The sequence below is a fragment of the Haplochromis burtoni genome, unplaced genomic scaffold (assembly GCF_018398535.1).
Source record: "Haplochromis burtoni strain Fernald_Lab_line unplaced genomic scaffold, NCSU_Asbu1 Contig_12, whole genome shotgun sequence".
In the NCBI taxonomy this organism is placed as follows: domain Eukaryota; kingdom Metazoa; phylum Chordata; class Actinopteri; order Cichliformes; family Cichlidae; genus Haplochromis; species Haplochromis burtoni.
Genome location: NW_024582373.1, coordinates 2,506,579 through 2,531,709, shown reverse-complemented (window position 1 = coordinate 2,531,709; position 25,131 = coordinate 2,506,579). Strand labels below are relative to the sequence as shown.

The 25,131-nt window shown below is 41.8% G+C and overlaps 3 protein-coding genes across 6 annotated transcripts in view; all 3 read right to left on the bottom strand.

The window, feature by feature from the left end:
• Positions 1–2,260, bottom strand: part of LOC102302390 (stonin-1) — a 15,730-nt gene extending 13,470 nt beyond the window's left edge. The window contains exon 1 of the mRNA XM_005915448.3: positions 2,088–2,260. The gene's annotated coding sequence lies outside the window, so the exon portion shown is untranslated. The remainder of the gene's footprint in view (positions 1–2,087) is intronic.
• An 823-nt stretch (positions 2,261–3,083) lies between these two features.
• On the bottom strand, positions 3,084–15,740 carry ppp1r21 (protein phosphatase 1, regulatory subunit 21). Of its 2 annotated transcripts, none has more exons than XM_005915447.3 (22): positions 15,037–15,740; positions 13,793–13,861; positions 13,391–13,537; positions 13,128–13,205; positions 12,853–13,017; positions 12,693–12,751; positions 12,345–12,439; positions 12,074–12,126; positions 11,756–11,905; positions 11,151–11,252; positions 10,969–11,057; positions 10,742–10,878; positions 10,448–10,540; positions 9,905–10,032; positions 9,198–9,347; positions 8,176–8,268; positions 7,625–7,879; positions 7,248–7,283; positions 7,014–7,130; positions 6,458–6,556; positions 6,221–6,349; positions 3,084–4,617 (listed from the first exon to the last, which is right to left on the bottom strand). In XM_005915447.3, exons 1-22 carry the CDS (start codon positions 15,094–15,096, stop codon positions 4,588–4,590), a joined length of 2,334 nt encoding a protein of 777 aa, XP_005915509.1. In that variant the 5' UTR covers positions 15,097–15,740; the 3' UTR covers positions 3,084–4,587. The 2 variants fall into 2 exon arrangements, with proteins under 2 accessions (XP_005915509.1, XP_005915508.1); XM_005915446.3 differs by having other exon boundaries at positions 13,128–13,229; positions 15,037–15,739.
• A 2,529-nt stretch (positions 15,741–18,269) lies between these two features.
• Positions 18,270–25,131, bottom strand: part of foxn2a (forkhead box N2a) — a 21,243-nt gene continuing 14,381 nt past the window's right edge. For 2 of the 3 annotated variants that reach the window (XM_042215383.1, XM_005915444.2), the window contains exons 5-6: positions 24,690–24,758; positions 18,270–22,168 (exon numbers count right to left, since the gene is read on the bottom strand). In XM_042215383.1, the coding sequence (XP_042071317.1) occupies positions 21,744–22,168; positions 24,690–24,758 (494 nt within the window). In that variant the 3' untranslated portion in view covers positions 18,270–21,743. The remainder of the gene's footprint in view (positions 22,169–24,689; positions 24,759–25,131) is intronic. The other variant, XM_042215386.1, reaches the window with a different exon arrangement.

The following is a 25,131-nucleotide window of genomic DNA, read 5'->3' as shown; positions in this document are numbered from 1 at the left end:
CACACACACACACACACACACACACACACACACACACACACACACACAAGGGCTTGAACTCAGCAGGACAGATGCTTCCTGATCAAAGAAGACACTTTCCTGCTGGATTCTCTGGCCACTTCCTGTACATTCACACCACAGCCTGGAATATTTTTCCTTCGAAATAAAACTTGTATATATAAATAAACAAAATAAGACACTTTAAAATGAGAGGGCAGGTTGCTACCATTGTAACCACAATGAGAGCATGGACTAGTGCAGAGCTGAAAATGTGATGACCCATTTCCAGTGGCAGCAGTGGCATCGTGTGCAAAGTGAGATCCCATTAACACAAAGCACAGGAGCGAGTGTGGGTGCCGCAGCTCTTTTTGTCTCCTCACACGTTGAATGAATCGGCGTTATGTTAGTTATACACTTTAATCCCGGGATTCCCTGCCGCATTTATTGTGGAAATTTGTTCCAGTTCAGACAAGCATAACTGGGAACAGAATGAGGAGGAATGAATGGGGGGATGTTTGTGGATGTAGTTTACTCATTTAATTATGCTTTCCTTTCATCTGGAATGAAGGGATAAACTATTATAAACTTGTGCTTAAAGTATGAAAACAAATAATAGAATAAATTAAAATGTATAGATATTAGTTCTAGTACACAGGGGGTCTAAGCTGCAGTCTCTAGTACAGGGTTGACAAACATAAGCCCCACAGGCCAGAGTTGGCCTGGAAAAGACTCAAATCTATCCCACTGAACTGCTTTGGAAAATGTAAAAGACAGCATACATTTTGAACTTTTTTTTTAAACTGCATTTTCATTGGTTTTACAGCTTTTCCTACTGATAATGACCCCCTCCATTACTCCTAAGTAATGAATAAACCACTCAATAAAGGAAAAAACCCATCCCCCCCCCCACAATCTACTATAGAAATTTCACAGCGAGTCCACAAGGAAACAAATACTGTGAATTAACAAAAACTTTCTGAGCAAAAGCAACCAAAACCCTTTATTTAATTTTACACCTTCATTTCTTACACGTAAGCCCAAAAAGACATGCTAACAGATGCCTTTCATTACCTAGAGCAGCATTTTTTTTCCTCAATCTGGCATGTCCTGTTTAAACTGCTCTTCTTATTCTTACATTAAAATATCTCAGAGATTAAATGTATAGTTAAACAGTTTCTTTCCCCTTCAAATCAAAGTGGGCTGTATGTGGCTTACATTGTAAAATGAGTTGGAAATCCCTCTACCAAGTACATTTCACTTGTCCAAATGCATTTATTTTTATAAATTGTACTTATGTAACAAAATTAAACGGGAAGATTTACATGTAATCAAAATACTTGTAAAATGAGTTTAACATTCCTGCTGTAGCAGCTTTGATTGCTACTAGAGGATGTTATCTAATGTTAGTAGACTATGATTGGGCTACTTTACTGTCTTTATGACTCGCACTGGTCTCTTCACTGCTAAAGTGGCTACAGTCCAGCAAAAGTTACAAAATCTCCCATTTAGCCATACTTATTAAAAGTTTACTGTATTAAAAAAAGGCTACACATTTCCTATTAATATCATCTACATGCGCAGATAAACTGTATGCCTCCTGTTAAATCACACTTATTTGATACACTGTTTCATTGTCACACCCAGCGCGCGGTCAGTTGGCTGCCAGACACAAACACTAGTTGCTGGAAAACAACATTTCTTTTCGTCCCATGGCAACTCAAGACTGGACACACAAAACAGTACCAAGCATGCTGTCATCCACAACAGAGGCAGCCCCGCGTCCCGGACAGAGAGGCCCAATCCTGGGATAAAGCTCCGCGCCTTTTGTTTTGACGCACGAGCTCGAAGGAGTAAAGTTGTCACCCTGAGTTTACTTTTATCGTGCTCTGGCTTTGCGCACTTTTAAGTCAGCACCACACGCGCCAGTCACTCTCGACCGAGCGACGACACGACAGCACACCGGGTCGACACTTACAAAAAAAAAAAAAAAAAAAAAGAGTACACTAAAACAATTTATTTGGTTTTTACAACGTGACCTGAACTAAACACAGCTCCCTGAGTGCAAGCGAAAAGGAAAACATACTCACAAACTTAGCAGCAGCAGTGATTAATTCAAGCCATGACTTTTTGTTGCTTTGTTTTTTGTTTGTTTTTTGATGGACACGTCTGAACTCCGACGTCGGCCCGGTCCTGATCAAAATGGCAGAGTGTAAATCCTGGGAGTTTGCACAGCCTAGCGCTTCCCCCTCCCGAGTTCAGACTGATGGTTGTCCTCCGACGGGACACTGTGGGACTGAACACAGCAGTGTTGCGTTCACTGCGGTGGGACACATCAGAACATTGGCTATTTCTGGACATAGGTTAACTTACTAAGTTCATATTTCGACAAATTAATGTTAATATGCTCACTCAGTAACTATCAGAGTTCAGATACGGTTGACAATGTTTCAAAGCTAACCATAAACATAGCACCCAACTGCCACATTTATATAAAGTGTGTCATTACAACCTTTGGCCTTGTGATAGTTATTCAGTTTAGCAAAAGATCAAAAAAATAATTTTAAAAAAGAAGAAAAGACAAGTTGATCATTATTTCATCACACACAAAAAGAGAATCTCGTCTGCCCTTTCACCGCTGTTTACAAAACAAAAGCACGTAAAAACGTAAGTTGTATAAAACACACAACTTCGAGCAGGGTGTTTAAATCGCCTAACTTTACAGTAATATAAATGCCTTTGGTATTATGTATAGTAATTCTGCAGCCTATACAAACTTCTTATTAGAGCTACTGTACTTTTCAGTCATGTACCAAGAGTACTTGAAAGCATCGCGAATTTCTATAAAACGACGTTTTTCTTTTCAAAACAAGTGACGGCATCAGAAACTGCTCTTCTAGTCCCCACATGTCCGTGCCTCATTTCCCAGTAGTTTGGGTGTGTTAGCGGCTGCTTTTTCGCCTTTTTAAATTATACACAACTTACAATTCCCAGTCTCCCTCACCCCCCATAAACGCAGCAGGTAAAGTTAGGTCAATTTTAGGAGTGATTAATAACCAAGTGACTCTAAATACATGACACATTTATGTTTTGAGCAAGCTCTTTATTTTGCGTCACATATTTGATGTGTGCTTTTCAACAAGTTACAATGTGAGAATACAAGTTTCTTGCTTTTTTTTTTTTTTTAATATGTTTAGAGGGCGTTGGCAAACCTGTCAGATCAAAGGTCTGCTGGTCTGCTGGCAGCTGTAGACTGGCAAACAAAAGGATTTAAATGAACTGCTCACAATCACTTCTGGGCTTTTCTTCCTTTTACCTCATGTAAGTACAATTTTAGTGTAAACTTTAACTGCCCTCTGCCATGACTCAAAAGTTTTCTGAGCACCAGTTCCAGTGTGGGCCGATCCCTCTGCGATACATCTCTGTATTGTAGCCTTAGACGAGACACACACTAAACTAGCCACAGATGTCAGTTTGTAAAATTTGTGGAAAATAAAAGTTTTTTTAACCTCTGAATAAATGCCTCTTGTACATAGGCCTATATCATTTTTTTACTCATTGTACAGTACAATTACATGATTTTAAATGAGGTTATATTCACATAAACCCTTTTTTATCCACACGTCGTACAACGTCGCGAGACTGCCGTTCCCCGCCAGGCTTCTGAGTGCACATCCGCACTTACTTTGGTGATAAAAATGACTTGTTACAGCATAATTTCACAGAGATAAATTGACATCATTTCACAAGCTCCAACTTGTCCGTCCCTTCCCATTAAAGTAAACACGGTTAATCAGTGCTTCGAGGCAGACATCTTTTCTTTCCTCCACTCCTAGACGACTGAAGATTTCTTAAAAATGAGGAATGAATTTAAGCATATCTTTGTTATGGTTGGGATTTTAAAGCCCTTCTTTTCAGAAGCTTGTGTTATATGCTAGTGTCAGAAGGGACGTGGGGGCATTATTATCTCAAATTTGATCTAAGAAACAAAAAAAAGGTAGTTGTAAAACATTACTTACGTTGTAAAGCCTGGTGCTACAGTCACACGAGGACACAACAGTCTAAGCGCGCACACACACACACACGTACTGTTACAGATAAGCAATAAAAATGCACAGTTCCACCGTCTCTCATACGCACATTAAGCTGGACGACTACACGCACTGATTAACAGGGTTTGGTCTTCAAGTCTTGACTTCAGTGAGTATTAAAAACTTCAGCTGCTGCAGCTGTTTATCTTCTTCTGCTCCTTCTGTTGGGAAAGCAGCGTGGTTTGACGCAGAGGTCAAGCAGTAACTTCTGGTCCAGTTTTGGAAAGCTTTTGTTTTTTAGCAAATTGTTTTGTTTCGTGTACTTCTGCGACGAGGAAAGGGGGGAAGGAAAAACAAAGCATTTTCAGTCAAATGTGTTTGAGCCTCCAAACAGTTTTGTACTGCCTTCAAGTGGAGGAACTGCAGGCTCAGGTGGTTATCCTGTGGTTTGGTGACAGTGTTGGTACCAAGACGCTGCAGGGAGGCTCCGAGGTTCAGGTTTTCTCCCAGGGTGCCTTTATAGTGGCGTCAAATGGAGCTTGAGTTTTGAGGAGCAGCACTAGCGGCCTTTGTTCTTTTTGGCATTTCCCTAAAGAAAAAACACACACACACAAAAAAGTGAGCTCAGTCCTCTAAACTCAAAGCAAGCCATATCCAGGGTTGGTGCAAAAGCTAACGCTCTGTGTTGCATTTCAGTGCAGTGACTAAGACAGACAAAATTCGTATTCCGTTTCAAAAACTGAAAAACATGCTGAGGCTGGTGTGCTGGCCTTCAAGAGAAAAATCGCCACGTTTAGATCACAAACATGCCGGGTCCTGAAACTTCCCAGCATGCAGCCACCCGTGTGCGCACATGCAGGGGCATGCACGTTTTTTCTTCTTTTTTAAAAAACAGCCCTCTCCTTTACTGCGCCTGTAGCTTAATGGCTTTTTCAGACGTCTGCGGCAGGTGCTTTTCCCATTAAACCTCGCAACAACCGCAACGCCACCGCTGACCTCCCACTTCACCTCATAACTGAGAAACTTTACAATGTCACACTTCACTAGCGGCTGATCCTTCACACTCCACGTGGCCATATCGCTTCTCTTTCGAGATTTGGAGGGACAGGGTGGTGGTACGGTTTGGTCTGTAAATGTTCAACGAGGAATTACTGTCAGCTTTATTCACGTGCCAAACACATTTGCTTCGCTGACATGAACGCTCACTTTCGTAGAGATCAGGTGACGGATTTCCACTGCGGAATATTCCACTTGTTTACCTTAAAAAACTCCTGTATGTTTTGGGTCACTGTCCATGTGTAGCGTGAAGCACCATCCAATCAACCCTGCTACATCTGTGTGAATCTGAGCAGAGAGTATAGCTCGATACACTCCGGAATTCACCCAGCTGTTTCTACCTTCTGTCACATCACCAATAAACCATAGTGACCCATCGTTACTGTAAGCCGAGCGTGACCACACCATCACACATTAATGCTTTGAATTATGAGCTGATCCCAGCCTGCCCCGTTACATTCTTCTCCCCTTAATTCTGCTACAAGTTGATTTTAGCTTCATCTGTCCAAAGAATATTGTTCCTGAGCTGGTCGGCCTTTTATAGATGTGTTTTGGCAGTCTAATCTGCACCTTCTACTGTTGTGGCTAATCACCGGTTTGCTCCTTGTGGTGAACCCTTTTACTCTCATTATGGCAGACTTTGAAAACGATACGCCTACCTCCTGGAAGAGTGTTTTTCACTCAGCAGGATGTTTAAAGGCTTTTTTCCTCTGCTTATGGAAATGATCCTGTGATCATCCACCATTTAACCTCTCAAAAATATATCGAACTGTTTATTCGGCTGGTGGATTTGTGTTGTTTTCTCATTGTAACGATGACCTTCTTCACTTGGACCAGCTGACGTTGACCACACATTTTTGTGTTCACAGAAAAGTGCAAATGCCAACGTGAACTAGAATCAACTCCAGAACTTTAACTTGCTTAATTAATGCCAAATTGAATGTATATACGTAAGCAAAGTCTACACATTAATGTTGTTGCGTTGACATACGCATTCAAATGATATCACCGCCCAAACATTTCAGAAACCTAACTGGAGACTGGCAGCACCTCACAGCTGAAAGCAAACCCTGAGAGGGAACCAAAATTTTAAAAAGAAAATATTGCAAAAGAAGCTGGAATTCAAAAGGTTATACCTTGCTGCCCATTTTGAGCGTGTCGATTTCCTCTCGCTGCTTGCTCAAAGTCTCGTTCATGCTGCACAGATGGTCGCTCATCATGCTAAGCTGGTCTTCGTAGCTCCTCTTAGTCGTAGCCAGCTCATCCTGCGTGTCAGGCCCAAACAGTTACAAAGTGAATGCTTTTTGACTTGAAAGGACGCTAATGTTTACTCTTTATGCTATAACTGGAAGCTCTTTGGCAGTGCATCATACCTGCAAGCGTGTGATATTCTGATTAGCCAGTTTGACCTCCTCACTGAAAGTCTCCCGCGACTTCTCTGCAATGGCTAATCTCTTAGCCAAAGCTCGACACTACAAAGGGAAAGAGAAAAGTAAACAACTTGCTGTGCCCTGATGATTTTAAAGCATGTCTGGCAGGCTTTACAGATCAGTTTCAAAAGCTGCAATAACAGGAAGGATTTCTTTGAAAAGTAGGTTTATTTAAGAAGAGTGTCAAAGTTGCAGGAAATCCACAATATTAGTCTCTGCTGCTAAACCGTCACGTCTAACTCGACATCAGGCGCATTTCTGTTGCTATAATGCCAAACTAAGGCAAGTGACAGTAACTTTAACAAGTCATTTACATCGAGGGTAAGACACAACATATTACTTAAAATATTTAGTGTCGGTTTTTCAGTGGAGATGGTAATAACCCCGACTCGAGAACCATTTTCAAAGCACAAAGAGAATATGTACTTGTAAGGCAAACTAACGGTCTTTCTTACGACGCACAGTTACTTTGATAAACAACTTTCAGTAAGATCTTCACCTCAGAGTGAAAGTGCACAGCTTTGCTATCTGAAATCTGGAGTTGGGTGGTGAGCTCTCCTACTCTGGCCATGTAGTGGCTCTTTATCAGCTGCTCCCTAGACTCCTCGTCTCCCACCTGCAAAGTCAGACACAACATCAAGCTACACAAGATTTTGTTGTCCTTGGAGGGAGCATTATTAGATGGGTACAAGTTCTGCACTTAAATATTTTAATCAGATGTACGGACACTCACATGCTCATCTGTAGGTGTTGTGCACAACATTCCAACCTGGTGACAAAAAAAAGAAACGAAAAGTAAGACAAATGTAAAATATATATAAGAAAAACACAAAAACAAACATGCAGGATATAGCTACTAACTACAACACACGTGTTACAGCTACTTGAAACAAACATTATGAGAGCAATCTCAGCACTGAATAACAACAGCATTCTCCTACTCTGCCACATCAGCTCTTGGACGTCTGTGTTTTATTAACCGGCTTAGTGTGGAAGCCAGAAGAAAACAACAATAATACTCCCTTTGTTGAAACAAATCAGTGCCAAGGACACAAAATTTCCCCTGCAAAGTGAAAGCAAACAGCAGACCGAGCGGTCACGGAGAAGTACCAGGCTCGTGCACAGCGTCGGCTCTTTTTCTGCAGCTTTCAGTTCTGCCGCTGCTTCTTCGTGGCCCCGCGTGAGTGCGCCGGCTGCAGCCGTTTGCGAGTTCGGACTTCCCCCGAGAGCTGCTGCTAGCTGCGCTTCCAGTTCCGCAATGCGCTGGTTCTCCTTTTCCAGCCGCACCTTCCCTAACTGGGCCTCCAGCAGCCAGTGCTCCTTCTCCTGCTCCAGACGAGCAATCTTCTCTTGGCTCTGCTGCACCTGCCGGAGGCCAATGGGGAGAAGGAGAGAAGTGGACAGTGAGCTTGTGGATACGGAAACGAGCAAAGGTTAGGAGTTGTAAGAAGGAAACTATACAATAATCCTCACTGGGTTTTATTATATGGCTTCGCACTTTGATAAAGTGACACATTTACGTGAAACACTGGGCACTTTAAAAAGTAAAACATCAACAGCTTTGCTAGCTGTCCACACCTCAGATAATACAGACTGTGTTAAGACAGGACAGTTTTTTCTCTACTTGTATCACCAATTTATCCATATCTCTGTATTTTTACCTGCTGAGTGAGACCTTCTCTGCTCTCAGTGGAGCTGGTTAGTATGCGACGGTTTGACAGGGCTTCTCTGTACGGAACAGACTGGGGCTTGGCCTAAATGGGTGAATAAAACACTTATTTTAGTCATTTATCATTTTAAAAAATCCATGTAATATTTTTAAAGAATTTGAATTCTGCAGAAGCAGGCTTAAAATAATACTCAAATTGATTAAAAAGTAAATGAAAAAATGGAATTATAAAATATAAAAACAACGTAAAAGCAGATCAAAACATTTATAAGATGTAAAATGTAGATATGAGACTCTCTGAGAGATGAAATACTTACAAAGACTTTCTTAATGTTTTTGAAAAGATATTACAAATCAGTGTTTTTAATCTCACTAAGCACACTGATCTAAAGTCTGTGAGCTGTAAGTTGAAAGGCTTCAGTGTTTCCTACCGATTCAAATCCTGTTTGTGGTTGGGAGACGTGTGTGTGCATATATGCGCTTCATTTCGTCCCCCCCCTCTGCATACATTTTATTTGCCAAGTACTCTGTGACAAGTAAATAACTCAGCAATATAATCAGCTGCTGCTCCGATGAGGGTTTCTCCTGCGAATCAACTCCACTGTTTCGGACTGCAGCTGGTGACGGTAGCCCTCGCTCTGCTCTGCAAGTCAGCGCAGAGGAGCGTGAACCAGTTCTCCACCTGCTGCAGGTGTCGATTAAAGCGGCCCTCCGACTCAGGGCGGCTCTCCAGGGCACGTGAGGGGGCGGGGACCACTGCTCCTGTGCTGCCAACTGCAGTACAAGACGGAGGAGCTGCACTCCGAACGCAAGTCAAGGTCCCCTTTTGGGAAGCGGCTAAATGATATTAAGCACTTGCAACAGTCCAACCAGTAGGAAAAACATGAAATATGAATTTAAAGGCATAATAAATACTAAAAGTAGTTGAAAGACAGAACCTCTCAGCCAGCCCAAGTAAAGTCTATTTAAGGGAAAAGGGAATAAAGTGGGAAATAGCATGCTACACACACTAACCTTTTTGACAGCTTGGATATAGGCTGTTGCCTTCTTTTTGTTGGCCAGCATACTCTCTGCTTGCACGGGGTTAAGAGCTGCCGTGCTGCCTCTCGGACTGTAGCCCGATGATGTGAAGAAGTCCAAGTTGTTGCTGAAGAAGGTGGCAATCTGCAGCAAGTTACAGCGACATCACGTGTCAGATCTCTCAAACAAAACTGATATCTCTGCAGCTTCCTCAGCTGAAGAAACCCTGACACTCAGCGTTCCGTTTACCCTGAGATTAGCCGCTGTGTTTACAGCAGAGAGCCAATTCCACCACCAAGTATTGAGGAAGATAAATGTTGGAGCAATTAAGCCTCTGCCTGCTTGCAAAATGCAGCTCACTCCACATGTCGTGGGCTGTGCTGCAACCCAGTGGAGTGTCATCCAATCGGCACACACACACTTCAGCCGACAATTCGCTCGATTCACAAAAATCATTCATCCCTGTGCTCTTGCTGGGGAGCAGCTGTACAGACTGCAATTTGGACTGTGTCTTTCAACGTTTAACCGCTGCCCACCTGAGTCCCGCACTTCTGTGCTCTTCCATTTGTGGCAATTTACCAATGTGACCCAGTTGCAGAGACAACTCACTGCTACTTACAATTACGCCTTTATGTATTGAAGCTAAACATACACTACAGGAGATATAAACCTGGCTGCTGCCTGCCCCCTGTTGGCCATACCTTGCCGGTGCAGCTAGTTAAAGAACCCAGAGATCCCAGGAGGCACTCTGTGGTGGTACAGAGCTTTTGGGTGACGGTGGGGAGCTCCCGCTCAATGTCGGCCTTCTGGTTGTAATGCTTTGACATCTCTGGACACACAAGGAGCAAAAAAGAACAGCAGGATTTGCTTTATGTTCCAAATTTAACTTAATAAACGTGGCTCAATCAGTGCCTCGCTCCCTGACCGGTGTTTTTTTTAACAATAACCAACAGATTTTCACAATATTCTCATACACTAAAACTTCAGGATTTGAGTGAACATTTAACTAAAATACCCAAACAAAGGCGCTTGTTACAGAAACCCATTCTCACAGCTAATTGCCTACAAAAGTGACTCTTCTCCAAAGAGCAAAAAATTATGCTTCCGTCTGCTGATTCATTTGAATAAACTTTACACTGAACCTTCTGGATATTTAGTCCTTAAAAAGCTGCTTTTGCTGTACTATTTATGAATGAAGTACATAAAGAAATCTTCACGCCGTGTACGAAAACAGATCCACCCACCTTTAATGGCATCATGAAGACTGTGCAGGCAGGCGGCCAGCTGGGTGAAGACGGCTGACGTGTTGCTGTGTGGCATGGCATCCTGCCGAACACCTGAGACACATCGCGCACATTCGTCAGACATGTCTGCTCGTCACTTCATAAAGCCTCTGCTGTATTTACATATTAACAAATTCCCCTATTCCTTCAGGAAAAACAGCATTTAAATGAATATGTATGTATATAATTATTCTGGCACAGTACTGACTGAGAGCTTTTAGACAAAAAGAGCTCAAATGCTGTGTGATAACCTACTGGGTAAGGCCAAAAGGTTAATGTAGTTCTGCAGTTTCTCAAACACAGATGTCACTCGCTTGATGTCACTCTGCAGCTCCTGGTTTTTCGCACTAAGGGCAGCAGTACAAAGAGGTGCCTCGCACTCTTCTTCGAGGCTGAAAGCACAAGACACCCATCACAATAGCCTCCTCCACTCTATTTGTCTCTATCTCACACACGTGTACACACACACACACACTGCTGACCTTTTTAACTGGTAGGGAAGAATCTTTTGGAGAAAGTGGGTGTATGACGAGAAGTTGTCAGAAAAATTTTTCAGCTTGACCACAGTTTCCTTTCATTCAAAACAGAAAAGCACAATTAGTGTCAATTTGTTTTCTGTCTCTAAACAAACATATGACCTCCACACCCTCCATCCAAAACGTACCAGTACTGTGACAGTGTCCTCTGTGATGCTTTGGTATAACTGGAGAAAGCTGTCCTCCAGGGGGCGCACATAGGCTGCATTCTCATGCAGATACTGAGAAAACTGGGTTAAGAGAAGGAACATACATTAAACGAAATGCGCCTCCTTATGTGGCACCAATAAGGCTAGCATAGTTAACTACAACCAGATGTGAAAAGTCTTTGTTAGTCTGGTAAAAAATTATTGCGACTTCCTAGATGAGACACTGATGGATGTGTTTACTGGCACCTTGTATGTTTGCAAGACTGCTTTTTTATTGTAATACCTAGACTGATTTTCCTAAAATCTTGCCTCTGACATACACCCTCAATAAAATAATTATTAAAAAGTCATTAAAAAAAACCCAAACTAATAAAAACTCAACTAAAACTAAACATTTTCAATCAATGAGAACTAAACTGAAACAAAGGAACCCACTCGGGAAACCGACTGAATTAAAATAAAAAGTCACAATGAAATAAAAAATAAGAGCTGATTAGAAAATGGAAAATTAGAAAATGGCTTTGAACACCAGCATGCATTGTATTTGACAGAATGCCTGTACCTTCCCTGTATGGCTGCCTCACCTTCTGGTTCAGAGGGGAGATGGTCTCAATAGAGGAGTCCAGGGGGTAGATGTGTACTCTCTGCTCTGTGTAGGAGTGGACGTTCAACAGAGCAGCCACCAAATCCTGGATGAAGCTCATGGCCTGGCCTGCTACATCCCGGGCCTTCAGCTGAAAGGCGGCACAGTGCACAGATCGCTACTTTACTACCCTTTCTACCTAAAGGCAACTCAGTGTGTTATCGCTACATTGCTGTACAGGTAATATTTTTAAAGGTGGTTACTTGAGATGTGAATCTGTACTTGCAATACACCCGAATGTGTTTGTTTTCTCACTTACCTGGTGCCTTCGATTGTGTGATGGCACGTTTAGGCTGTTGTAGTCACTAAATTCTGCAGAGATGGAGGAGAAAAAAAAGAAGCATGTAAACTAGAGCAGAACTTCAACCCCCGCAATGAACTTTTATTAACTTTGCAAACACAGTTTAATTGGTTGCGTCGGCGCAGCGTTACAGTTGTGTGTAGCGTTACAGTGCTTACTCCAGGGTAGCGTGTAGTTATAGTATCACTGACAAGGATGGAAATGTTCTCAAATAGTACCAGATACTCACTGGTGTCATTAAAGGGCACTTTCTCCTGGATAACACTGCTGCTTTGTTTCACCTGTCTGTTCAGCTCCGACTGGCACCGCCTCAGCTGCTGCTGGCTGCAGAGGGAGATCGAAGAAGTGTTGAGCTGCTCCCAACATGCATTTCAAGTTTGTGTAATTCAGTTTAAAAATGCAATGTGCAGAAATGTGTACTGCAAGATTTGCATCATGGCTCTACAAAATGTATTATGTACATATCTTGTATTTGTCAAAGTCAGTTCAACACTCACATGGTTACTTACAGTTACTATGCTGAACAATGTTATAGAAGAATTAAATCATTCAAACTACGAATAAAATGTATATTTACCAGTCTTCTGTTCGCATTCTGCACTCTTTTGCTTCTCGTTCCAGAGTTTGTGCTTTCACCTGTAAAAACAGGGGGAAAAAAATCATTTTTTAAAAATTAAATGTTATCAAAATTAGCAATTGTGTGAACAACTTCAATGTTTCTCCCGCTGAGCCCTTACCTCTAAACGTGCTTTGTCACTCTGCAGCCGCTCGATCGTTTCTGCATACTTTGTGGTGAGCCCGTCCACGACGCCATGGTGCTGCTCTGCATCCTTCTCCAGCTTTTCTAGTCGCTCCCTCAGCTCAGCCTCCGTCTTCTTGTGCCACTCGTCTGCTTCGTAAAACTGACAAAGACACAGCAGGAAGCACAGCTGTCACATACGTGACCTCCCCTCGTATCCAGACACATTCACTGTAAAATTTGTATTTTAAACATGCACTCTAAGCTGCCTACTTGGATGTGAAGTCGCTCATTTTCTTCTATCTTTTTCTGCAGGTCCTCATCAAAAACACTCTGGGTTTGCAGGCCGTGCTGTGAAGGAGAGTCTCCTTTACTCTGGAGGAGATTGGGGGGGCTATTAACTATCAACTTGTCAGACAAACATTACTGTGTAACTACCATAACTTTAAGACCACTACAAAAAAATAAATATATGCTGCTCCCTCTAGTCCACCGTGTAGCCACTCCCGCATTTCCCCCTTTCCCCTCATGTTCACCTTCCCCTTTTTGCCCTTAGCTTCACTAGCAGCCAGCTCCTCTTGTAGCAGCTCCACCCTCTTGGCCAGCTGCTGGTTCCTGAAACTGAGACTGTCCATCTCCTGCTCCTGCTTCCTCAGACTCTGGTCTCTCTGCTTCAGCTGCTCCTAATGGCAGAAAGAAAGTGATGACTTTGATGAATAACACATGCAAGCAAATCACAGCCTTTAAAACAACATGAAGTCATTCTGTTGTCATTGTGCGACAGCAACATAACTCATGGTAACACTGCAACAAGTGCAAGTCAGGACTTGGTGATCACATTTGGTTTGCAAATATGAAAAACAGAGTTGCTTACAATGTCATTTCAATGCTTGCTTTCTCAATACTTTGCTTTCTTTTTTAAATATACATCATTGTACCTTTAGTGAGGCAGAGTTGGCCTGTTCATCCACAACCCCCTTCTTCAGCACTTGGTTCTGGGCACGTAGCTGTGAAGTACACACACAGAGGAAAAAAAACATTCAGATGTAAAAAGTACAAACTGCTGTTTGAGATGCAAATGCAATTTTAAAATAAAGAGCACACGGCAAATCTCTGCTCAATAATTATGTGTAGTTTTGACTTTTTATTCAATTCTATGTAGACAAGATCAGAGCAGGTAATCAAATAATAGTCTCCGCTGCAATTTTGCCTCCTAATGACTCCAAAAACAAGAAAATTGAGATGAATCCATTAGTGTGTTTCAGTGTTGCTCTCATTTTGCCTTCTGTTATAAATCATGTGATTTTTACCGTTCTCTATAAGCCCAAAATATTACGTTTGAGATAAATATGAAGAAGAAACGTATTGTCTGTCAGACTGTGGCATGCTTGTGTCAGTTCTTTTTTTAATATACTTCAAGTTCAAGTCAAGAAAAGTTTGCTTACTGAGTGACTTTTCCACATTTATAAGTAATGAGTTATGAGTACTGACCATACAGGAGAAACCCGAACTCAGTGCTTTTTACTGTATGATCAGTAGCCTCTAAAGACATGCTTATTACAGCAAGAGTCTGTGCAACAATCACACAGTCAGCATTTCCTGAGGATCATACACTGTTTGGCTGCTGGTGGGGAGGAGCAGAGTGGAACAGGAAACAGCTATAACGCTCCCGGAGCTGTCAGCTGACACAGAAACAAAGGCCACACAGGCTTTACTGTCACTAAACTGTTTAACCATTAAACAATAGTTTACATCCTTTGAACACCGCTTATTTCTAATGCAGCATGCAAGACATTTTCCCACGCAGCCTAAGGAAAATGCACCAAACAAAGCATTAAAGCTACACACAGGCTGATAATGACACCTGTGTGTGTAGCCTCGGCGGCTAGCCTACATCTGTGATAATCTACCTTATTCCAGGTGAACTGTATTAGTTCCTGCTATACCCAACAAAGTAGGTTCTATGGTCTAAGTTATGTGTATGTCTTTGACAAGCTAATCTGCTTCACTTCACTTCACTAATCATAAATATCTCAGGTGTTGTTTTCCATTGAGTTCAAGTTCACGCAAGGCAGAAAACACCGGGTAGCTGACGCTGATAGCTCACTGACAGGTTCTGTGTAGTAGCTTTGTTAGCAATAACAGGTAAGATCGTTAGCAGTAAACAGAGGCGGTGTTTTACCTTTGAATACTCCTGTGCCAGTTTGCTGTATTTTGTCTGCAGGTCTGTAACGTTAGCCATGGCGACGCTATCTAGTCGCCAACCGGTGATGCTAGGAAACGTTAATCCTCAGTAGCCGGACTGGCCAAAGGCTGTCCGGTTAGCTTAGTATGTAGTTCACGGTGTCAGTTACTTGCAAGGTTGACGTCGGACACGGTGAGCTGTAACCTGGCTAACTCAGGTCGGTTAGCCCACTGGTAAAATTTCTTAATCCAACAAGGCTTCTTCCGCTACCTGTGAGAACTGAACTCGGGTACATTATGACAGTAGGTCTGTCATCAGTCCCGGAAAATAAAACGGACAATGGTCAACAGTTCATTTCCCAAAACACGTGTTTATTCCGATCTAACAGTAATGTCCCCTTTTTTTCAAGTTAGCACCAGTAACGCCGACAGAGCCTGTTAGCTAAGCGAAGAGGCTATGTAGCAAAACAAACCCCGACGAGGAGCGACACATGTATGTGGTTTTATCTGACAGGAGCCGGTGACCCGCGGCGTCCGCAAATCCTATTAGAGAGTAAAGGTAGCGGCTGCTCGGCTAGCAAAACAGCCCTAAATCCCCATTCATTTGAAGGAATACTTTCATTTTCTAGCTAACCCGCAAAATCCTCCTGAAGTCTGAGCCAACAAGAGAGGCGAGCACCGAGGTCAAAGTGCAGAAAACAGAGAAGAAGGGAGAAGGAGAAAGCAGGGCGCCACCTAGCGTTTGAAGAGATAGATAGATAGATAGATAGATAGATAGATAGATATCATTTACTTACTGTCATTTAAATTGCAGCACACTGTATTGTTATTTTTTCTTTTCTTTTTGTTATGAAGTATATATTTGAATGACTTTTAATTTGATTATAGTTCTTCAAAGATTTTCTCAGTCATTTCACACTCCATTGATTAAACTAGACTTCTATAGTGAAAAGTATTGATGACGAAGGAGCATGCAGGCAAATGAATTAGTTGTGCTTCCTGACCTTACTTCCTGTCAGCTCGCAAAATGACTGTGAACCAGTTGACATCAACAATGCATCAGTATGTTTTTTTGGGTGTCTTAAAAAGTAATTAGCTGGTGCAGCAGCTTTTTAAATTATGTTTAGCAAGCAAAGTGAAAAAAAGTGGTGCTGGAAAGAGGAAGGAGACAGAGAACAGAATCAGCATACTGCCAGTTCTTTGGCTATCAGCAGCTGATCACATAACCCAAATGATGAAACTGTATTTGGCGTTTTTGTAAAGGACTAAAATATTGTTACTTCTCAAACATTGAAATTAGATACTCTTACTATAATACTGTGTGTGTGGCATGTCTGGAAGTTGGTCCTCTGAAAATGATGAGGAATTCTAGAAATGAGTCTCCCAATCCAATCAGTTTGTGAAGACCTGTGGCTAATGGGCTTGTCTTCTTTGTTCTGTGCTTATATACATCAGAGTTGTCGTTATGTTACTTTACCAAGCCGTTTAAATCTGATTGGGGTGTGTGGTAGTCTAGTTGAGACAGATGGTGTGAGTTATAGCAAAAATATCTGCCCTGGAGCTAGCACAGGGTTGTTACACCTATGTAGGTAGGTAGATGTAGTATGTTTAAACCACCTTTCTCTTCAATTCAATTCTGCTTATATAGTGCCAAACCACAGCAACAATTGTCTTAAAGCTCTTTATGTTGTAAAGTAGAGACCGTACAATAATACAGAGAAATCCCCAACAATCAGACAAACCCATATGAAGAAGCAGTTGGTGACAGTGAGAACGAAAACTCCCTTGTAACAGGAAGAGACCTCGGTCAGAAACAGTAGAGGGGCAGCCATGTATAGCAACTGGCTGGGGTGATGGAAGGAAGACAGGACAAAAGACACGCTGTGGAAGAGAGCCAGAGTTTAATAATAACTAATGATTAAATTCAGAATGGTGTATAACTGTAAGCTTTCATTTATAAGGGTACAAATGTGTATTTTCTTTTTAAATATCATTTATTTCAATAGGATACATTTCCTTTCTCCCTACAGTAGCCTAAACACAGACACTTTCCATTATTAAGACATCCTTTCCTCTCCTCTTAGCTTTCCCATTAGGAGACCTAATGCCATTTACAATAAAAATGATGTGATAAATTATTTACTGCTCGGTTTCGCTTTGTTTTGGTTTTTTCCCAGCTCCGTGTGTGTCGCATTAACAGAAACAAGGTCAGAAATCACAAGCGGGTTGTAGCACTGTCAAGGATGTGATTTCCCCCCTTAAAACGCACATGACCTCATTTAGACTAGAAGTGAAATGACATGTTGCTAATGCACCCATCATTGCGCAAATCCTACACGATTAATTTCACCTAATCCATAATAATCTCTTTTAGATTTTCGGCCGCATACTATTTCTTTATTTTCCTCTGCCGTCGTCTCCGCCATCAGCGATCTTAAATGTATGTATACGGCCACAAACACAAACTCTCTCACACGCACACCACACCACAGCCAGTGGCTCCAGCATTGTCTGGTTGCCTGGCAACTGTCGGCGTGGCGTGGTTGCTAGGGGCGTGTGGGAGAGGGGAAGGGGAGGTGATGCTGCTCTGATTTCCAGCTGAATTGAGGCAGTCAGTAGGGAGAAGTCCCCCCTCCTTCCAATATCCCCATCCCCTCCCCTTCCCCATCGACACACAGGACTCTATTGAACAATAGAGCTGTGCCAGTGGGCCTGAGGCTAGTCAGACAAGCCCTTGTTCAGGGTCACACTGTGTTCATCCCACAGTCCTCCATGACTAATTAACTTACAGCAAAGAGTGTCGTTAGCACATCTGATGATGCATCCATCACTGGCGCAGCCCTGGAATTTACATTAATGCGAGGTGCACTTCTGGCAGCCGGCCATTTAAAAAAAAGAAAAAAAAAAAAAAAACATGAAGGAGAAGACAGAAAGGGAAAGTGTCATGGTGCTGCCACACTTAGTGCTGAGCAAAGCCTGTGCAGTCAAAAGAAACTGCTGGACTTGGTGGGAAATATCTCCCAGCTGTAGCACTGTTATGTGAAAACTGAGAACCACAGAGTCAAGGATCGCTGATCTTGTGGCTTTCGCAGCAGGTGACAAGATCGATCCAAAAAATTCTTACAGACAAAAAAAGAAAGAAAGGAAAAAAAGAAAAAAAAAATCAACCAAAAAAACCCACTCAAGTCAAGCCCCATTTTCCACAAAGAAACCAAAAGATGCACACGGCAATAAACAAGAACAGGTTTTTATTAATATTTTTGTAATACCATATATAATGCAATTGCATATCTTTGGCGAAAATAAATCTTATAAACATTTTATCAACAGAGGTTAGCATACAAAAACCAAAAAGGTGTGTCGGTCCAATGGACATGGCAGACAACTGACACAAACTCATACTGGGTTGGCAGCTTTGTCAAATGCAAGAAAAATAAAAATGCTCAGCACACCCATAAGAAATTAGGAAATGCAACAGAATCACATAATTAATATTTAATAACAGCTGTTGAGCAATAAGGGAACTGGGTTTGGAATTGTGCAAGTCCTGGGACCCAGAAATGTTTTGGTAGCTCACCCACAGATCGACTCGACTGGCTCGGTGTCACCTTGAGACAAACATTTCTTTTATTTCTCAAGTGCTACAGAAAGGATGAGGGTGATTTTTTTTATTCCTTTTATCTCCACCAGCCTCTCCAAAACTTCTCTGCGGCTGTCCCGACACTCAAGAGTAGGTCTGAAAACTACACAGCAGCTGCTTGAAGACTGAGTAACTCAGATCCAGTTTTACAGTGATATTCAAAAACATTCAATAACAAAACCTGGAAGCATGAGTTATGGGGTGGCAGTACTTTTATAAAAGAGTCTTACAGCTAATCTCCAGTTTCTTTGACTACTTAAGTCATAATACCTAAACAAAACCATATGATTAAATGAGCCCAGATGAACTTGGGGTGCGCATGGGGTGGTGTGTGTGTGTGTGGGGCAGGGGGAAATTGGGTGCATCAATCTTAAATTTATCTACACCCCAGCTGTACATCGATTTGGCAACAGAAAAAGGTTTCAGGATCAATGTTAATTAACTGTTTTCTATCCAACCTAACAAAAAGCAAAACAAAAACATCAAGAAAACCTGGCAGTCATGGTTAAATTGAAAACACACCCGCTCTAAAGACAACAGACATTGGCAAAATACTTAATCACTGTAACAAGACAGAAAAAAAAGGCGGGGGGGGAGGGGGAGGAAGGTGTGTTGCTGAAAATAAACAAGGAGAAAAACAAAAATACTTATTAAAGGAAGTTCACAGAATGAAGGGAAAAAAATTACTATGCCTAGTCATTTATTTTAAATAACCAGTGTCTGATGCGTTCGGGGAAAAAAGTCCCATAAATTAAAGTCATAAATAAGGTGATGATTAATGAACAACAATTTGTTCTTTTTTTTTTTCACAGCTAAACAAGACCAGTGTATGCACTCGGTTATCAGCTGAGAACTGCGGCTTAGTCTGCAAAGAGCAGTTCCCACTCAATAGCGACAAATGTAGACCAAAAGATTGGTTATGTCACCGTACTGACCAGAGTCATCGCCCGTTTCCTGATTCAAAAACTCCAGATCACAATTACAGTGTGGCAGTAGGAGGGGTTTATAGATATTAACAAAAAAAACAAAGCAGCCAGTTTGCAGTTTTGCATCAGTGGCACGACAAAATGTTTGGCACCGACCATGCACGCTATACTACCAGTCACACCATGTGATCCAGTACAGTGGGGGGGGGGGAATACATTTTCCAGCTTGTTATCCTATCACTCATCTATGCTACTGTTGACTGTACGCTGCTTCTATTTGGGGTTTTTTGTTTGTTTGTTTTTTAAAAAACAGAAAACTGTGGCCTTCTATGCAAGTGGCTCGCAACTTCCCCTCAGAGAACCGCGTGCAATCAACTGACAATAAACACTCCATTTCACAGCTTGAGAAGAGAACGTGCACTTCCTTATTTTGTTCTAGGAGGAAGAGCAAGGACGAAAAACTAGCAGCCAGCCAAAACCGAGGGCACAGCACAGAGCACAAACAAGCGTCTTCAGCATCTCGCCTGCGAGCAACTGCGTGTACAGAGTTGACTTCTTTGTGACTATACTGTCCCCCTTCTTGTTATTTACATTTGGATGCTCTATGCTGTGGGTCTCAGAACAGAAAAAAACCCCAAAACAAAAAACACACACACACACCTTCCTTCAAGATGTGAATTAACTTGGCCACAAGATCAGCCAACTCAAAATTACCTGTATAACTTAGTAATTATCTAAAGTACAAGGTATCATAAACAAGGCCAGAGATATAATCAAACTGCAAATCCAAATATTGGCGTGAGACGTGGCAGTCATTTACCATCCGCTCCGTTTTCCCCCTCGCCTCACTATTAGCCAACTCTGCATTCAGAAAGCCCAAAAGCAAGCAGAGCACCGAGCAGCTCTTACAGTACAGCAGTAGCAGGGAGATGTGTCATTACGATAGTACATTATATTCATTGTATTTGTCAGTAGAAGGATTAAAAAAAATTTTAAACTCTTTCTCGTGACTGTCATCCAAGGGTCCAGCTGATGTCGGCATGCACTGTGATACGCACATGTGTACGTGCACACAAAAAAGAAAATTTATGGAGGATAACCTATGAACACGCAGCGAACACCTGGCAAAACAAGGCAGATGTACCCTTTGCATAGGTTGTCGCCAAACATGAGAAAAGATGTCCCATTAACAGTGGATTGGGAAGAAAACAAACGAACAAACACAAACAGAAAGAAAACAGCTGTGCTGCAATGGCCGCGCAAAATCAAGCAAAGTCCTAGCTAACTTTGCAACTCAATTTGGCAGTGGCAGAGTAATACTATATCCACATTTTGCTAATCCTGAAAACGAGACGCGGCTCGCGTGTAGTAAGTTTATCGCATAACAAGATCATAATACTACTCCGTTCATTCGCTTAATTGTAAAGTTTAACTAGCATACTTGACTGACATATGCCACCATGGAATAATGTCAGAAAGTTAAGGTTGAGGATTAATTATTGCATCTCTTTCTTTTTTCTTCTACAAGAGCAGGAACTCCTTTCCAAACAGTGGTAATTTATTTTTCCTTTAGCACAAAACCAACAAAAAAGGAAAAATAAAAGGAGAAAATGTCAACACCAGGAGGTTAGATTTCATCTGTTACAAACATGCACTCGTTCGCTTCATAAATAGATTCACTTGGAAGAGGATACGGGTTTGAAGAGGAAGCATGCAACGCTTTGAGTTATAAAACCAGCTTTCAGCTTTTTTTTTTGTTTTATTTATTTTTTTCTTCTTGTGTCACTTTTTGTCTTTGAGAGGAAACTTCTTGAATCACAGTCCTCTAATCCAACAGAAAGCAGGCAGGTCGTTTTGGATAGGTATCTTGATGGTTCTCCATAAGCCCAAACACCCACCCTCAAAAGTTACCCCCGAGTTACTGTATATGGCTTTGTTCTCCTGTGTGAACGATACTATTGCCATTTGTTTTGTTGGACAGAGATACTCCCAAACAAACAAACCAAAAAAAAAGGAAAAGAAAAAAGGCTCAAAATGGCCAGTGAACGATCAGATTAGGAGAAGGAGGCACACTGGGACACAGGGGGTCAGAGGTTAGGGTTTCACTGGGTCCAGGGTCTTATGGGGGTAAAAGAAAATTCATTTCCTGCTAAGTTTTGTGCTCTTGACAGTGCGTTTGGAGCCCTCCGTGCAGCTGCGTATACCGGCGAGGTGCAGCAAGGAGCCGGCGGCTTCCTTCAGCTCCTCGTCCAGCTCTGGCTTGACTTCACGTCGCGCCCTCTTGCTAAGGGGCCACTTGACGGCGAGCGGACGGCGAGAAGTCTGGTGAACGCCCCTCTCGTCCCAGAGGTCGGAGTCCTCGTCGCTGTGGAAACCCTCGCTGCCGGCGCGGCGAGACTGCCTACGTTCGCAGCCGCCTTCGTCCAGGGAGGAAAGAGAAGATGAGGAGGAGCGAGAGGAGCAGCGTTGCAGGGCTGCGCTGCTGTAGTTGTGGTCCTGTTTTGGATCGCTGCTCACCAAGACAGAGTCGGGCCGAGAGAGGTCCAGAGGGCTGTCAGAATTGCCTGAGGAGAGGATGAAAGCCTGGTAAGTGACCGTTCAGTGCATGAGGAGGTCTTGTTACAGAGAGATAAATGACTGGTTTGAAATAAGATTTCTGAAAAAAAGAAAAAAAAAAGCGACACCATCATTAAGACACTCGGGGGCTTTAACTTGTTTTGTTTACAAGTTTAAAGCAGAACTAAGATTTGTCTAGGACCAGCAGTGAAAACGTAGTTTTAAAACAGCTTGCTGCATGAATGTGAAAGCAGAATTAAAACTCGTGGGGGGGACGTAAAAGATGTAGAAACTTAGAAAAAGTAAACATTTAATGATTCTGTGGGAACCTTTGCAAGAGGAAAAATAAACTTTGCATTGAGAAAATAAATCAAAATCTAAACGAGAGATTTTAAAATTAACTGTGATTTCAATAAATACACCTTAACAAATACATGAAATTATTTGTTATGGTATTTTTTGCCCTGTTGAAAGATCAAGCACTAAAATCACTTCCTAAAGCTGTCTTGCTATACATTTTAAAGAAAAAAAAAGCCTGAGCTAGAGGTTCAGTTGAGTTTGTTCATTGTTTGTTATAGACAAACAATGAACTAATAACACAAACAGTTGTATGTTGAAGTCTGTAATGTCCAGGTTTCACTCCTATTTATTAAGCAGATCCTTTTTCTGTTGTAATGGAAGAATTCTCATCCTCAGCCCACCTCCCCTGGGTCTGTTCTTGATCCTTTTTTATTCCCCATCTACATGCTTCCATTGGGTCAGGTAATCCATAAATAAAGCGTTTTCCCCGTCATGTATGTAGATAATACACAGTTGTTTGTTCTACTAAGTATCAACATAAATACAATCTCAAATCTTAAGAAGTCTCTCTGACATTAAATCATAGATGTCACAATACAGGAACTATGTTCCCTGTCATTACCTGTAAAATCCAGAATTGAATTTAAAAGCCTTCTACTCACATCTAAAATCTTGAATATTCAGACCTGATTATATCTTAATGACGTCTTAGTACCTTACGATCCTAACAGAGCACTTTGCTTTCAGACTGCTGACTTGCTTGCGTTTGCTATAGTTTCTAAAGAGCCTATGACAGTTTGGGAGACAGACACCATCTCTACTTTTAGGATCAGGCTTGAAACTTTCTCTCTTTTTTTTTTTAAACTTATAGTTCGGGTTGGATCAGGTGACCCTAGCCCACCTATAGTTATGCTGCAATAGAACCGGGCAGCTGGGGGCTTCCCATGATTCCCATGTGTTTCTTCTTCACTTCCCATTTGTACACCACTATTGCATTTAATCATTCTGAATTATTCAACACTGGCCCTCTTTCTTAGTGCCCCCTGCTCTCTTAATATTGCAGGATCTTTACCTTACAATATAAAGAGCCTTGAAATGACCATTGTGATTTGGTGCTATTTAAATATAAAGTTTGAATTAAAGCGACTTAAATCTGCCCTACAACTTCAAGAATTCCACTCAAAACCTGCTTCTAATGCAAGTTTTCTTTTGACTCACAAACCACCAAAATCCTGCTTTCTACAATTAAGAAACTTTACAAAAGTTTACACATTTTTTTTGTTTCCATCTCAAGCGGCCTTTGAAAAAGTCATCCATGCCACCATCTCATCATGTTTAGACTACTGTAATTCCCTCAACTCGGGTCTCAGCCAAAGGTTCATCTCCCGCCCCCAGCTTGTTCAAAATTCAGCTGCCAGATTCTTAACAAAATCAAAGAGACCAGACTACATCACTCCTGTCCTGGCTACACTGCACTGGCTTCCTGTTAGATACTGAATTGATTTTAAAAACTTATTCATTACTTTTAAAGCCTTACCCAGGCTTGCTCCTACCTACATCAGATTTCAACAGACTTTATGAACCAAGCTGCTGGTTATGCTCTTCAGGTCAGAGCCTCCTAACCCGCCCTATAGCCTGCGTCATTTTCTGATTTCCTCTCAGAGTGTTGAACTATTTACCAGAGGAACTTACCAAAATCAGTATATCCAATTTTAAATCACTTCTCAGAACTTATTTTTACAGAAAGCCTTTTTAAAATTTAACAAAAACCCTTATTCTTCATCTACCTTTTCTTTATATACAAATGTTTTTACCTTTTGATTCCTAACTTTAGCCCATCTGAAACACATTGACATGACCTAAAGAGGGCCCTTCAATCAAGACATCTTGGAGATACGGGTGAATCCATTTTGCTTCATTGCTATTTTTCCATTACTAAGTGTGTAAAGTGTGAACTACAACTATTTGTGTGGTTTTAGTTTGGTGAGATGTTGTCTGTCTATTACTGCAGCTTAGATGAAGATAAAAAAAACCCACATTGTCTATCATTAGACAAAGCAGATATTCTGATGATTCAAAGACATTCAAACTTCTTCTTGCAGCTGTGTACATCAGAATTGAACACACACAACATCAAAGAAAATTTAAGCAATGACGGGTGGTATGTCAGGGGTTGGACACAAAGCTAAAAGAAGAGGTGAAAGTATGGCTACTTGTAGGTTGTCTTACATGGGTCAACGTGGTGCCCAGGGGCAGAGTTTAAGAGCATCATGGCAGTGGCAGCATCAATGTCAGACTCTGGAAGAGGAGAGAACATGCACGATGGTCAGTCCTACGGTGTGAAAGCATGGTAGCATGACATCCCTACTAGGACTGGCTTGACCGACTGGGCTCCATTATTTTTAAGCTATACACTCGGCGATCCAATCAGTGCTTACTGAACGCACGGGATATGCAGAGGACTCGCAAAAACAAATCAGAGTAAATATAAGCCCATGATTTTCAGAATGCATCTGATCTCATGAGATCTGACAAAGTGTCTGAAAGCCTCACAGCTCACTTCTAGGGCTCTAAATTATTAATGATTACAGTGAGACTGAGTGCTCGATACTGAGCACCAGCAGAACCTCTGCTTGTCGTCAAGGTTACAAATCCAAGAGGCAAGGGGGGG

Coding starts and splice junctions, on each gene's coding strand:
- ppp1r21 (XM_005915446.3), bottom strand. CDS start 15,096: ATGGCTAACGTTACAGACCTGCAGACAAAATACAGCAAACTGGCACAG. Junction 13,230..13,390: donor CTAAGGGCAAAAAGGGGAAG/GTGAACATGAGG, acceptor AATCTCCTCCAG/AGTAAAGGAGACTCTCCTTC. Junction 6,557..7,013: donor CTGTGCACTTTCACTCTGAG/GTGAAGATCTTA, acceptor TTCCCTTTGTAG/TGTCGAGCTTTGGCTAAGAG.